This window comes from Ammospiza nelsoni, chromosome 13 (genome assembly GCF_027579445.1).
Source record: "Ammospiza nelsoni isolate bAmmNel1 chromosome 13, bAmmNel1.pri, whole genome shotgun sequence".
Taxonomy (NCBI): domain Eukaryota; kingdom Metazoa; phylum Chordata; class Aves; order Passeriformes; family Passerellidae; genus Ammospiza; species Ammospiza nelsoni.
This window is the reverse complement of record NC_080645.1, coordinates 12,829,619-12,843,887: the sequence shown is the minus strand read 5'-3', so window position 1 is coordinate 12,843,887 and position 14,269 is coordinate 12,829,619. Positions and strand designations below refer to the sequence as shown.

The window sequence follows — 14,269 nt, the reverse complement described above, 5'->3', positions numbered from 1 at the left end:
AAATGTGAGACAGTCAACACTCCTATCTATAAGAATTTTAGTAAATCTAAGTTTTACTCTCAGTCATTAGAAATGAAGCCTTCAGGATGAATGCTCTTTCTGACTCCACTAAAGGAAGCAGAGTAGCTGTACTGTAAATTACATATAATGCAGGTTTAAACAGGGATTTACAGCAGAGGCAAAAAGCTACATTCACTATAAAGCCATTCTCCATGTTTTCTTAAAACCACTATGTGCAGTTTTCTGATATTTCTTAGACATGCTTTCTATATTATGAACTACAGATATCAGACATATTTGAAATTAATATTATGTTAATGATAGTATGTTATCTAGCCGTAAAGAATATTTTCTTATTTCTTAATGGCGCACACAAATGCTGCACCATTACAATTTATTTGTAAATTTTAATGGCTGTGTGTGGTGCTTTTAATAACGATATTGGCAAATATGCCATTGCAGTCATGGCTACTGTTTGCATAAATGCCTAGAAAAATTAAAATTGTACTCTTATCAAAGATTATAGTTACTGTTGGATTGTGCTAATATTTTGGAAGGCCTGGCAATGGTCATTTCCAAGTGGGTGTGGCTTCTTTACTTTGTACCTTTCTGTTAGCACTGAACACAGGAATTTCACAAAAACTGTCACCAAGCTCTTCACAGAAAAATTCTCCTTTTGGGAAAAATCTGTATTTGGCACAGGGTAGTGCTGGTAATATTCTGTGTACCAGCCATTAGGTGGGGTCTCTGAGAATTTGGGCGTTGTGAGCACAAAGTGAAACCTCTCCATATCATCCCTCCTGCAGCAGGAGGACTGTAAGAACTACTTCTCTTGACATCAATTTGCTTGAAGGGGTAAACTCAGTCTCATTTAGACTACTCAGCTTCTTCTGTGGAAATTAGTAAGACAAAAGCTTTTCTTTAAGTTTGCAACTTGAGCCTTCTGTTTGTTCTTAGTGGACTGTTTTCCTAACAGGCTTCAAGCAACACAATTTTCTCCTCAGTCCAAGCTGTCCAGTGCATGCTTTGTCACTGCCATTCTGCATGGGGCCTCCTAGCTTGATATGCCATGGAAGAATGTGAAAATTACCCCAGGGCCCATCATAGCTCCCTGCCAAGATGAAGCAGAGGCCTATTAAGAGTTTGAAGCAAAATCCTTCTTGTTTCATCACAGTGCAAACTTTTGCTTGGGCAGATTGCAGGGCAGTTTTGTTCACTGATTACTCAGACCTTATGATAAATCATTGTGGCTGAGTCTGGTGTTTTTAACTTGTCACACGGCGATTTTTTCATTTTTGTATTTCTAAACCACTTTAAACACACAATACATCATGACTGTAAAACAGTGTTTAGTAAGAAACATATAGGTGATCTTGAAGATTTAAAAAACCTCTTAATTTAGGGTGAAACACAGTGATTTTGTCATCAGCTTTTGTATGAGTCAATGAAGGATTTTCTGACTGTTTAGGAAGACCCTGGTAGCTGGTTTCTGGCTATTTCTGTTAGGGTAAAGTCAAGACAGTAATTTATGCCAGAGAGTAACTATATTCTTATAGCCACCAATTTCAAAAGTTCAAAAACCATGGAGTAGGTCCCAGAATACTTTAAAATGTATGATCATCTGCTACAATCCTTTTATTTGCCTGCTTGCTTTTAGTTTTGAATTTACTTTGTGCTTCCCCAGCTTTTCTTTTCAGCCTTGAAAGCTAGAAAGAGATTCTCGCCTAAATCATTTGTCCCTATGAAACTGTGAGAGTAAAAGGCACTTCTTAAAATAGAACTTATTTTGTTGCTTGAGCCCAGCATAGGAGAATGCTGAGGTCATAGTCTAACTCTCACAGGGTGAATTTATTTTGTGTAATAATCACCATCATCTATGTAATCCTGACAGCTTGCTTTTCAGGTAAAGTACTGAGCTGTTGTACTGAGTGAATATCAGTTACTACTTGGTGGAAGTTTTGTGTATCAGTTTAGTCAGGATAGTTTTTTATTACTTTACTGTGTTTTTCTTCTCACATAATTCTCAGTCTGGAAATCCTGTCTACTTAGGAGCCCTTAAGAGAGATGTCTGTTATTTGGGTTTAAATCCTGGCTCTGGTGACGTCAATGGAAAAAAATCACCCATTGACTTCAGCTGGGTCAGGATTCCTCCCATGTGGTTTAGAACCTATTGATTTTAACTGAGGCAGTACAGCCATACATACATGAGAAACAAACTGTAGAAAAGAAGCAAATGATCAAACTCTTCCCCAAAACAAAGTCCTGGACTGTCTTTGATCTCATCAACACCTGTCTCATAATCTCATTTACACATCTGAATTTCTCTTCTGAAAGGACACAAAGCACTGCACAGCACAAACTATTCATTAGTTTTGTGGTAAATTGTAGAACTGAGCTGCCTTGTACAGCTCTGGTCTCCCTTCAGTCAGAGGGCAGGATCTTGGGAGCTTTCTTCAAGCATCACTGTTACTGCACATCAGTAGGCAGATACAGCCCTGCATGCTGATGAAGAGTCAAGCCACTTCTGAGGGTGGCTGCTGAGCTGCAACTCAGTGTTTTGGTAACATTTGGCCTTGAACTCTCTCTAATATCATAGTAAGTACAATATACTTAATTGTGAAATTACTGTGTTGAGAAACTAAGATTCCTCTGCCAAGACAGAAAGATGCTGAAACCTCCTGAAATGTGGGTTACATTAACATTGAAGAAGAAAAAAGAATTTTTTCAGTTGTAGAATGTATCCATGAAAGTCTGTGTGGAGCTTGGTTTTGTCCCCAAAGGAGAATCTTTTGAGGGTATTTGGAGCACCTTCTAAATTTAGGATTTGAGAAATTGTTTCCTCCTATATCAATCCTTGGGGAGAAGAGACTGTATCTCCATTTTATTGTTGCACTTTCTTTAAAAAAAGGTGTGTTCAGGGCTAACCTCTTGTTGTCAACAGATTGTGTCCTTGTTGTCATTGTGGCCATGCTGACAAGTGAGGTCAGTGAATTAGGCATCACTAAAAGCTGCCACTCCTATAATATCCTAATAAATAAAATAAAGTGAGAAATCCAAGAACAGTCGGCTAATATTTGTTATTACTGGGCAGCTCTGTGTTTAAAAGGAATGAGCCACCATGAAAGAGATTATTTTTTCCTATAAATGTTGTGACATCAATTATCAGGTGGGCATCTCCCAAGACCTGTGAGGATCTATTGCTCCACCTTGTGGTCTGAAAAACGCTTCCCGTTACTCTGTAGAGAGTCCTATACCAGAAAAAGTCCAGCCTCTTCCTCTTTTTTTATTTAACTGGAATTTGACTGGAATCATAAGGCCTGGAATCAGTATTATGCTTTCCCTCGAGATATGGATCTTAAAGGCAGTAATGTGCTGTCACCTTTGGCATACTTTAGGATAGACATTGCAAGAGGTCTTTCATTACAGAAGAGAAAAATAGAAACTAAAATATCAATGAAGAGAAACATGCCCACATAGCTCAGGAGGTGCAGAATAAATTAAAAATAGCTGGCAAAAACCAAGATGCACAATACTCAGATGTTTTTTCAGTACATACGCTGGGCCCAAGGAAACAGTGCTTTGGATGGTCAGTGAGGCAGTTGCAGAGGGTTCATTCTTCCATGCTGCTGTTGGGCCAGGAAATCAGCTCATCCCCACAGTGCTGCAGGCTTCAGTAAAGATGGATGCTGTGCAATTGCCCAGCCACAATCCTTCCCCTACATCAATGCCACAAAAGCTGTTTCTCAGACTAGCAGGAGTGCTGCAGCAAGACAGGACACCCAGGGCCTGCAAATCATGCAATAACTTTCTCCAGCTCTGAAATAAAGGCTGCAAAGGAGTAATATTCCTCTGCTGTGGAAATCCACATTTCTTGTGTACTTCAGTGGGGTGGGATCAAACCAGTATTGCTCTTCTGATGTTGGGTTTGTTCTAGGGAAGTGGCTTATAACAATCTAAGAAAGACTTCATGTCTGTGTGGTCTAACATCACCCGTCTGGGAGGGTTGGATCCTGTTTTGGACACCTAGCATATATTCTTAGAAAATTATAATAGCCAAACTGTAGCAATCAGTGAATACCTACATTAAGAACACAGCTTCTGCAATCACTTGTGCTTTTGGAAGTGAGGGGTTGTGTTCATAAAGTCTTAAGGAGTAGGAGCACTGGAAAAATTACCATCTTCTATAAAAAGACTTACTGTATAATAAGGGTAGCTTGTCTTACTACATACCAGCAGTCAGAATGTTTGTCATAAAAAAAAACATTTATGGACTGGCAAAAGACAACTGCCTGCCCAATCCTGCCTGGATTTTGCTTAGTAATGTGTTATCACAGAATTCTGCTCACTGGAAAGTTGGTAGTGTGCTTTAGACTAAAATGAGTGTAGAGAAGGATGTGGCTTACACAGCCAGACCTCCCTGCTGACAGTTTCTGCTTCTGAATGGTAAACCCTGGTCCCCAAAGTGCTGCTCTGTGCTGTCACCTTTGTCATGCTTCAGGAAAGATTGCAAAACTTGTTTGAATAGAGAATAGGGGAAAGGAGGAGTGAAAATAAAACAAAGGATAGTTTTCATAAGTAGTTTAGAGGTTCTTTCCTATGGTTTTATTGAAGAATATGTCACAAGGCAAGGAAATCAACTGTTTTCCTTCCATGCCTCTCACCTCCTTTTCCCTTCTTTATGGATTAATGGTTTCAAAAGCTCTGTGGCTAAAATTAAGTATGTTGAATCTATACAGAAATTAAGATACTGAATTACACTACAGTTACCTGGGATTTCCATGAGAACAGGAATTACTCAACAGTAATCTAGGGATCTAGGCACTTTTGGTGCTGATTTCCTGAAGGACTCCGATATCCATCTGTAGGAAACCAAGTTTTGAATGTCAGTAAAGCCTTGCATTTGAAACTATTCTGACTTGGCACCAGTATGTAAGATCTGCACAATTAGGGTGGAACCTTTCCATCAAAGGTTCAAGACTTAATACAAAGGTGGGGAGAAGGAAAGCAGATGATTGAGGAGTTGTAGTTGGAGGAGGCAATCATGGGTTTTCCAGACAGCGGTAATGGGCTGCTAACATGAATCCTTTGTCTCCTAAAGCCTTGAGGAAGGAAAACTCAAGGTTTATAACTAGTGTGATATTCCTGGATTACTTACATACTCTTAATTGAAAATGGATTGTGACAGTGGATTTGTCCTTAATATAATTTATTTCAACTTTAATGATTATGACAACAGGAACAACAACAATAATAATTTTTTCTTGTTGTCACATTTCAAATCAAAAAGTTGAGAGAGTCAGATGCAAGATTGCAGGGGGGGTTGGACAATCATTAAGTTCCCTTCCAAATTCTATGGAATTCTATGATTGTATACGTACAAAGAAAATGGAAAGTTCTAAGAGTGAGGTAGTAGTGAAAGATCCAGAACTGTTTTACAAATATGCATCATTTAAATTTGTCTCTTGACTTCTACATTATAATATAGTATAAATGTATCTCCAAGTGTAGAATTGGTTGTGGTTTACTATTTTGTAATAATGTTGCGAGCAGTTAGGCAAAACAATGTCTAAAAACTTCATGTAATAACTGCAGTGTAAGTGCTATGGAGTTTACAGGGCAGACTGATATCAGAGAACCATACTAAAGTTCTTGAATATTTAATCAATTGGTTAAACTGGGACAAAGGCTTTACAACTGGGGGTTGCTGACGTGCTTACCATCAGACATAGCAAAAATGAAGACATGAGCTACTCGATATTGCTCTTCAGAAGTTGCCAAAATTCTTTAAACTGTTCATTTCCATTTTAACACAGAGCAAGATGTTCAGTAATTTATTGCCTGATTTTAATCCATCATTCCCCTCACAGCATATCTGAACTCTCACTAAAGATGAATGTTCCTCCTGATCTTATGTGTAAGTAGTTGTATTAGTATTCTGTTTCATATTGGTCTCAGCATGGGGAAGAAGTATCTGTCTGGAAATAACATATTTAGGCTGCGGGAGCTGTATTCATATATTCACTGAACTGACAGACAGGTTTGTGGTATTTTGCCTAAAAATGAAAATTCTGCTCCCAAACCATGTCTCAGTCTCTTTAGAGATATTTTGGTTTCTTCAATAAAGAAGGGTTGTTGGCTGCTACACTCCAAAGCTGGCCTTTCTCTTTTCCATTACTGCCAGAGGTTAAGATGATGTGAGTGAGAAAGCAGACACACAAAGCTCAGGTCCTTGCTATTTCAGTTTGAATGAGTATCCAAACCCAGGTCTCCAGGTCAAACTGTAAGAAAGTCTTGTATTTTTTTCAGTAGGAGTTAATATCAGTTTTGATGGCTCTCTAATGTGACTTGCAGAATTTACTTACACAGAAATGGTTTACCAGGGATATTTCAGTACTTCTGGTCCTTCGCAGAATTGAGAGGGGTGTGCAAGAATGAAGAGGGCTTGCGGGGGAGGCAGGGGATGGGAAGATCTTAAACAGGGATTTTAAGTTTTTAAAAACAGAACTAAGTTTATTTCTTGAAGTCTTTTCTGCCTCTTAGTTTAGAATAAAGTACTCCAAGTGGTAATCAAAATGTGCATCCACTGTACTTGGAAAGATGTATCTTTGCTTTTGTCAGCTGGTCCACACCAGCTCTTTTACAGCAGCCAAGCTGGAAAATCAGTTTTGGTAAATGATTGGATCACTCTTTAGATCAGTTCTCAATACTTGCCCTGCATCAGCCACAGGATGGTCCTCAAATGTGTAACATCAAGCCAAACATTATGGATCTCATCTAGAACCTCTCTACGCTAGTGTATCTCTAGACCTTTGTAAGTTTGTCAAGCTAGGAGTTGCTAGAATTGTTGAGGGACAAATACCATCTCTGCACAGGCAGGTATTTAGCTGAGGGTCTATATAGTGTGCCATTTATACACTATTTCATTGTATCATACCTCAGAGTCAGAAACAAGTCGTTTACAATTGATGAACGATTTGGGTGAGAGATTCAGTCCTTCCCTCTCAGCTATTCTTAATACTTCATGTGTAGTAGGTGTATGATGCAGAAATTCCTGTTCTGAAGATTTATTTTGTGGAGCCAACAAGACACACAGAACAGAACAGGGAATTTCAGAGGAGCAGCTGGCATGTGAGCTCCAGTGCTGAAGAGCCTGGGTGAATCCATGCCCTGCATGCACCAGGTGATTAGTGGCTGATCAAGGAAGGGAAAGAGAAGAGATGGAGTGGGAAAGGGAAGAGAGCATCTGTGAGCTGGACACTGCCTCTGGATCTGGGAAAGGAGGTAATGCCACCCCACACAGCTGAGCATTGTCCCTAATGTCACACTATGGCTGAGAACCCAGAGCTCATGGTGAAGAGATCAGCATAACAGTTTAACCTATTTGAGGTCAGTTGTTTGATGTGCTAATGGGAATTGAAAACCCCTTTTTTAGGAAACCAAAATCACTAGATTTGCATCTGAGCTTTGATTGACTGATGAGTCAAACTCTTGGCGTAGGCTTTGCAGTGAGATTACTTCAAAGTTGATTTATTATTATCATCATCAATGCTATTTTGAAGTATAAACTCTGATATTGTAAGGCAAAGGTCATCCACCTTTAAACTGCAAAGTGCCAGGTTATATTCTTCCCCAAAATAGTGACTAAATTTGGTGGCAGACACTTTGCAAACCTGAGGAGGCAGAGTGCAGTAGAAAGACAAGGGGGTGCTGTCAGCAGCAGGGTTTGCTCTCAGTGCAGTGTGTGGTGGCCAGGCTCCCAGCTTGTGGGAGGTGACAACTCCATCTTTGTGTGTCCTTCTCGATGTGTGACAGCTCCGGCCTCCTGATTCTGTGCGGGGCCTGTTCAGGGATTTTTGGATGTGGTTTTTGCTGTATTTGGTGCCTGTGCTGTGGATTGCTCAGTCCTGCATTACAGCTGATGGAACTATGAGTAGGACAGGGGCGTTAGGATAAATCATAAGATACTTCTGAAGTGTATTGATTGCTGGCAAACTATTGAAGCAAACAATTTCTTCCGGAAATACCATGGTCTAAAACCACTTTAAAATAATGCTGCAAGGGAGATTTAAAGTGTGCATTATGATGGCTAGAGTAATGTTAAAATATTTATCTGCCGCTATTCTTAAATTCATTAAAAACTTAATCTGATTCTTATGATACAGTAAGTCTCAAGTGACTAATCCGACAATTACATGCTTCCTAATGAGTAGTCTGAACATGACTGACCTTGCAAATACTTTGGCTCACAAAAGAAGTACTTTATGTTGGTAAATTCCTTTTCCCCAAATTTCAGTGGGAAATATTAATTCTGCCTATGACTATGCGGGAACAGGAAACAAAAATGAACGTTCATACTGAAAGGGTCTTGCACAAAAACTACAATAGCTGGTTAACTAAGACCGAACATCATCCTCCCCCACTGTGAGCACATCAGTTAATCATAGTAGGCATTACTCAACTTCATTTGGCATCAGTAAAATTTCAGATGTAATCCAAATATCAGGGTAAATCTTTCACTAATTTGATGAGAGTATAATTTTAATAGTCTTCTTCTTTAATTCACCATAGCCTCTTGTAGAGCTGGGGAGCAATTCAAATGTTGGTTGTGTTATAAAGAATTCTTTGGACTACATTGATGTTGACCACTTACAGAGAGAGTTAAACAGCTAGAGAATCTTTGCCTTAAAAATAATTTTTTTTAAAAAGTGCTTTCGACAGGGAGGTTATAACAAGATACAGCTCTTGTAAGATTAGCCAGTACAAATGACCATAGCTGATGATTTCTCCAGTGACAAGCCCTGCTGCTTTGCAACTGTGACAAATGCACTGCGCAAAAAGTATTCCATCTGCTGCAAACAGAGCTTTTCCTCTGTGCTGCAAGCAGCAGTCAAATCCATGTAAGTTGTGGTCTTTTTTTCAGCTGGACTGACAAGGTGATGTTTGAGAATTCCCCCTTTTGGAGTGTTGCCATATCTACTTAGTGGGAGCTTGCAGATTTTCCCCATCTGTTCAGAGTCTACCCTATCACCTGATAAATACTTTAGAGCACACAGTGGACATATCCTGCTTCCAAGAACTCCTCCAGTCTGTTCATACTAAACTGTCCTGTAAGCTTTCTGTGGCACATTTCACTGCAATACATTCACTGGATCTGTCTGCCCTTGTAAGGCAGGCAAATCCTATGAAAGTAGGTAACTGATATAGAAAAATAAATGCTCTAGATTTTTAGATCTTACTAAAGACTGGGGACTTTTTAATAGCAAAAGAATGATTCCAAAAATTACAGTTGTTTACAGAAGGGTTACATTCTGCCATCTATCTTTGTGCAGAAGTCCCAGTGGGGTCTCTCAGCAGGCTACTCCCAAAACACAGATGTTTCTGGCTATTCATTCAGTGTCTTCATTCTGCTGGATGCTTCTTACTCTCTAGCTTTTTGTTACTGGGAGCTTGTTAAAATATAAATGTTTCTTTTTGTTACCACCACCAGTGCTGTCTCTGAAGTTACCTAACAAAATGTCTGTATATCTGCCACTGGGTGGTGTATGCCTTGTGTAAGTAAAACTTACTAAAGTAAACTATCAGAGTTTTGTATAAGTGGAACTTCCAGATCAAACCCAAAAGCCTCCATGTCTGTTTTTTTTTTCCTAGAAAATTTCCCTGGAGTTTATCAAAGAAAGAAACTCCAGGACTTGGCTAGTAAAAAGAAGGAGGTGTATATACATCCATGTCCTTGTAAAATTCAACTTTCAATGAGGGAATACAGTGTGTGTTTATATTTTCCTTCTCAGTTCTTGTAAGTTTCCATGCTTTCTTGAGAGCCACCTACTTTTACAAACATGCAAAGGCCCTTAGTGTGTCTGCAGGCATCTTGAATTAATCATAGTTAGATTTAGGGCATAGTCCATATGCCAACCTCCTAACTTTTTTTTTTTTTTTTAATGTAAAGGAAGATGCCATTTTCTACCAGTTCCATGTCATTGATGTTGTTGTTCAAATTCTAAGAACCTTTGTGGTGTAGCTTTTGGTTGGATAGCAGAATTTCTTTTTGTTAGGTGGCACAAGCTGTGCTGAGCCAGGACTTGGGGCATTGTAAGCTGCTTGTGCTTCTGTTTCGCTGAGTATTTTGTATCAATAGGCTGATAACATGTTCATAACCCACAGGTTTGACTGTCCAAAGCCAGCTCTAGTTAAGTCACTGAGGTTGAGCAATTGCTGAGGCTTTCAGAATAAAGAGAAACTGCAGGAGGAAAAGGAAAGGAAACCTTTTACCTTCCACTGCTTTACTTTATGCATACTATCCAAATCAAGTTTAATCAGTTCTGTTGGTTTCTTCTTTGCCTAACAGCTCCTTATAAATATCAAAAGGCAAATTGTAATCCTAGTATGATCATCCTGTAAAATTTTTTATAGGTTAAGTCTAGTCAAGTATAAAAACAACTTCTGATTTCATCCCTTTAATTTGCTCAGAAGTCCGGAAAAACTACTAAGATAGTGAAATTAAGTCTTCCCTGTTTCTATATCCACATACCAACTTTTGCATGGGGATGCATAGCAATTATATGAAACCCATTGTGTTATCCTTTTGAGGCAGCAAAAGTTAAGTTAGTGCTGGAAATGTTCCTTCATGCAATAGCAGTGGCGTGCAGGGAGGAGATATTTGATATTTAAGAATATCCACGATTTATGACTGGAAAGATCTCAACAAAATCCAACAATATCCCACAGCTCTGCCGTTTGCCTTATGCTTTTTGGTCTTGTAGGAAAATTTACACATAAAGCAAACAAGCTCCCAAGCACAGTTTGAAAAAAAGAAGGAACTGAGTTGGCTTGAAACTCAGTGAAATTCTTCTAGAGCCTGAAACTCTTACAAGAGTTTCTACTGACTAAAGCTGATATGTATGTCCAACATAAGAGGCAATGGATGGAAAAATGTTAAGACACCAGAGTGTTTGGTCTCTGTATCAGTAATAGCCCTGTAATGGCCATTCTATAGACTTTGGTAGCAAAGGTCCTCTTTACCTTTGATGATATGGAAGAATTACTGCAAACTTTTCACTGAAATGTGCCTCTTGTAGCTGTTGGCTTTCTCTTCACTGCCATTTGGAAGTATCTGAATCAGAAGATATTAATGAAGACCCAGTTTTTTCTAGCTGAACTGACATAAGATAATACATGGAGGCTGAACAAAACACAAGAGTTGCAGACTGTTACCTTCTGTGCCTGAGCTGGCAGTGAATTATGAACGAAGCAGGTTAGGCAATTAAGCGACCCAAATTACAATAGAAAAGAGTTCAGGCACTCTGGGTGTCACCTTGTGCAATGTGGGATAGGAGAATAATGTCTTTTCCTGAAAACTGCCAGATGATGTGGAGATGTGGCAGTGGTGCACCTGTCCTGAGTGCTATGAATGATGCTGCCCCACCTGCACCTGCCCCAGCAGGACCTGCTGGGCTCCTGAAGCACTGTCCTGCTGCAGTGTGAATGGCTGGGCTATTTTTGGACATAACGAAATCAGGATGGAGGTTATTTTTCAGTACTAACTACTTTCTTCAGTCTGTCTGGGTGGTGAGCAGAGAGATTTTCTGACTCCTCTCAGAAGTTTTGGAGCTACCAAGCTCAACTGAGTGTTTCATTAGCACGCATATCCTACTAAGTTCAAAGGACAGGTATAATTCCATGTTATTTGATAGGGATTTTCTCATTCATCCTGCATTCCTATTTTCACAGGAAGCAATTATTTTATGCTACAAGTGTGACCTATTAGCCTTTATCACCAGGCAACCACACTATCACTATATCCATACATGAATACCTTTCAGAATGTGCTTTCTCTATCTCTGTTCTGTCTCTGTGGCTCACCGTTCTCCATCTGCCAGGCAGGGTCTGTTCTTTCTGCGTGTGATTTAAGAGCACCCCAGGCACCTGCCCGGCTTGCAGATGGTGTTACTCCATCACAGCCTGGAGTCATCACTGACAGCGCGGTGTACTTAGGGAGATGAAAGAGGATGATGGAGTTCAGGTCTTAGTGAAGATACGCCAGACAATCTGAGCCAACTATAGTTAATATGTGTAATTCTTTGTTTCTGTCATTGCCAAACTGTGCAGGAGGTGAGGTTTTGTTTGTAACAAGTCTCCTACCTACTTTGGAGGAGGGGAGAACCCCCACATTGCAGAACCGAGGGCAGAAATCACAATCCTACATTAAAACTGCCCCCCCGAAACCTATCGGTGGTCTGGCGCTAGCTCTTCTAGATGCTGTTTTTCTGCTTGGGCGTTTTTGGTTTGGCCTTTTTCCCCCCCTCCTCTGGGTGCTATTTTTTGGGAACGAAAAAAAGTGTTCGGCAGCCTGGAGTGGCATCAGAAGGCAAATACGCCTGTACTGAAAAACTAAGTTAAACTTCGAGGAGTGTGCGAGCGATCGCTGCCGGGAAGGGGCAGCGCGGTGCCCTGGGGGCTGCGGCGGGTCCGCGCTGCCCGGGAGGAGCGGGGAGCGCGGCGGTGCCGCTCTCCTGCCTCGGGCACCGGGCACCGCGCCCGGCACCGCGGGGTGAGCCCGGCTCCGGCTTCCCGCACAAACTCCGCCAGCAGGAGCGGGATGCCGCTCTCGGGGCTGTGGGGCCGGGGAAAAAGACCTCGCAAGCGCTTCTCTTACCCCCTCCATTTTTGTAGCAGAGGTATGGAAATCGCCAGACGTTGGCCAGGTCCACGGCGAAGCCGATGACGGAGAGGAGGAAGTCGATCTTCTTGCCCCAGGTCTCCCTGTCCTGGGTGCCGTAGCGCGGCGCGGGGGCGGCGGGCAGGAGGCTGCTGCTGGTGTACTGCACCCCGTTGTGCTCCTTCACCAGCAGCAGCTCCACGTCCTTCTTGGGCGGCGGCGGCGGCCCCGCGCGGTCCGGCAAGGGGGCCACCACCGACACTTTGCGCTCGGGCTGGACCTGTTTGTTCATCCTCGCCTTAAACATCCAGAGAGAGCGAGCTGAGGAGGGGGCGCGCAGATAACGGAAGTGCGCTTCCCGCTGGAGGCGACTCCGCGCTCAGCCCGGCGCTGTCAGCGCGGCGGGAGCGAGGCACGGCCGTAATAAGAGCCATGCAAATGAGGCGGGAGAGGGGGGACCGCGGCGCCCGCGCCCGCCGGGGCGCCCCCGGGGAGCGGGGCTGCCCGCGCCTCCTGCCGCCGGGAGAGCCCGCACCTGGGGCCGCCGCCCGGAGCCCCGCACTGCTCCGAGCCCCGCACCTGGGGCCGCCGCCCGGCCCCGACCCGAGCCCCTCGCTGCCCGGAGCTCCGCACCGCTCCGAGCCCGCACCGCCCCTGGTGCCCCGCACTGCTCCGAGCCCCGCACCGCCCCTGGTTCCCCGCCGAGTCGCTCAGGTCGCCTCCGTCCTGCCACACACTACGGCGCGCTCGGAGCTGCTTCTTCCCGCCGGGCAAAACGCGCATCCCTAGTCCAGGCAGCTGAATTTGCCCTTAGCAGACAACAGGTAGAGCCTGCTTGGATTGACCACTTCCCTTCTTTCTCGGCTGGTCTCCCCTGTCTGCTAGTGTGGCTTTAGTTAAACAACAGAATTTTGGGTTTTTGACATCAGAACCCGGCAGGGTGCAGGCGGCACGGCAAAGCTGGACACTGCTAATGCTCCTATGCCAGGGTTGATGGATGCCCAGCTTCTTTCATGGCAAGTAGGAGGCTGGTAGAATTCAGTTCTCAGGTTGAGGCATTTGTGGGACATTAGCTATTTGCTGCTATTCCAGATGGAACCCGAGTCTTTTGCATGTAAAATGGACAAAGAATTAGCTGGCAGAACAGTGATTTGTGTCAGAAGTTGGCTAAATACAGCTGCAGAAAGAGGTTTTCAGGGACTTTTCTTGTTACAGCTGTGAATAGTAACTCTACACTCCTTGTCAGTTAAGGGAATAAAATTTGTCCATAAAAGACAGAAACCAGCTTTCTCTCCCCAGTATTGAATAGCTTCCCTTCTGCCTGGCATCAGTGAGAGCAGGTCAAGTCAGAGGATTCTTGAAGGTGTTAACAGCCTACCATACTTATTTATTCTGCCAGGGCTGATAAAACACTATCGCATATATTGTAATACATAAAGAGTCAGAGTTCATAAAGAACACCAGATTTGTCTGCAAAGTTGGAATGTGAAAAAGAATATTGCCTCAGAGTTAAAGTTCACATATTGGCATCCTCCCCATCTCTCTTTAGGCCACAGACTAAAAAGATGCTAGCAGGACAGCTACAACATACAGATTTTATTCCTTCACAAAAAA

At 42.4% G+C, this 14,269-nt stretch overlaps 1 protein-coding gene across 1 annotated transcript in view; it reads right to left on the bottom strand.

Annotated features, from left to right (window-relative positions):
* Positions 1 to 12,962, bottom strand: part of SLC6A2 (solute carrier family 6 member 2) — a 60,104-nt gene extending 47,142 nt beyond the window's left edge. The window contains exon 1 of the mRNA XM_059481444.1: positions 12,653 to 12,962. Coding sequence (XP_059337427.1) covers positions 12,653 to 12,962 — 310 coding nt within the window. The remainder of the gene's footprint in view (positions 1 to 12,652) is intronic.
* Positions 12,963 to 14,269: the final 1,307 nt, after the last annotated feature.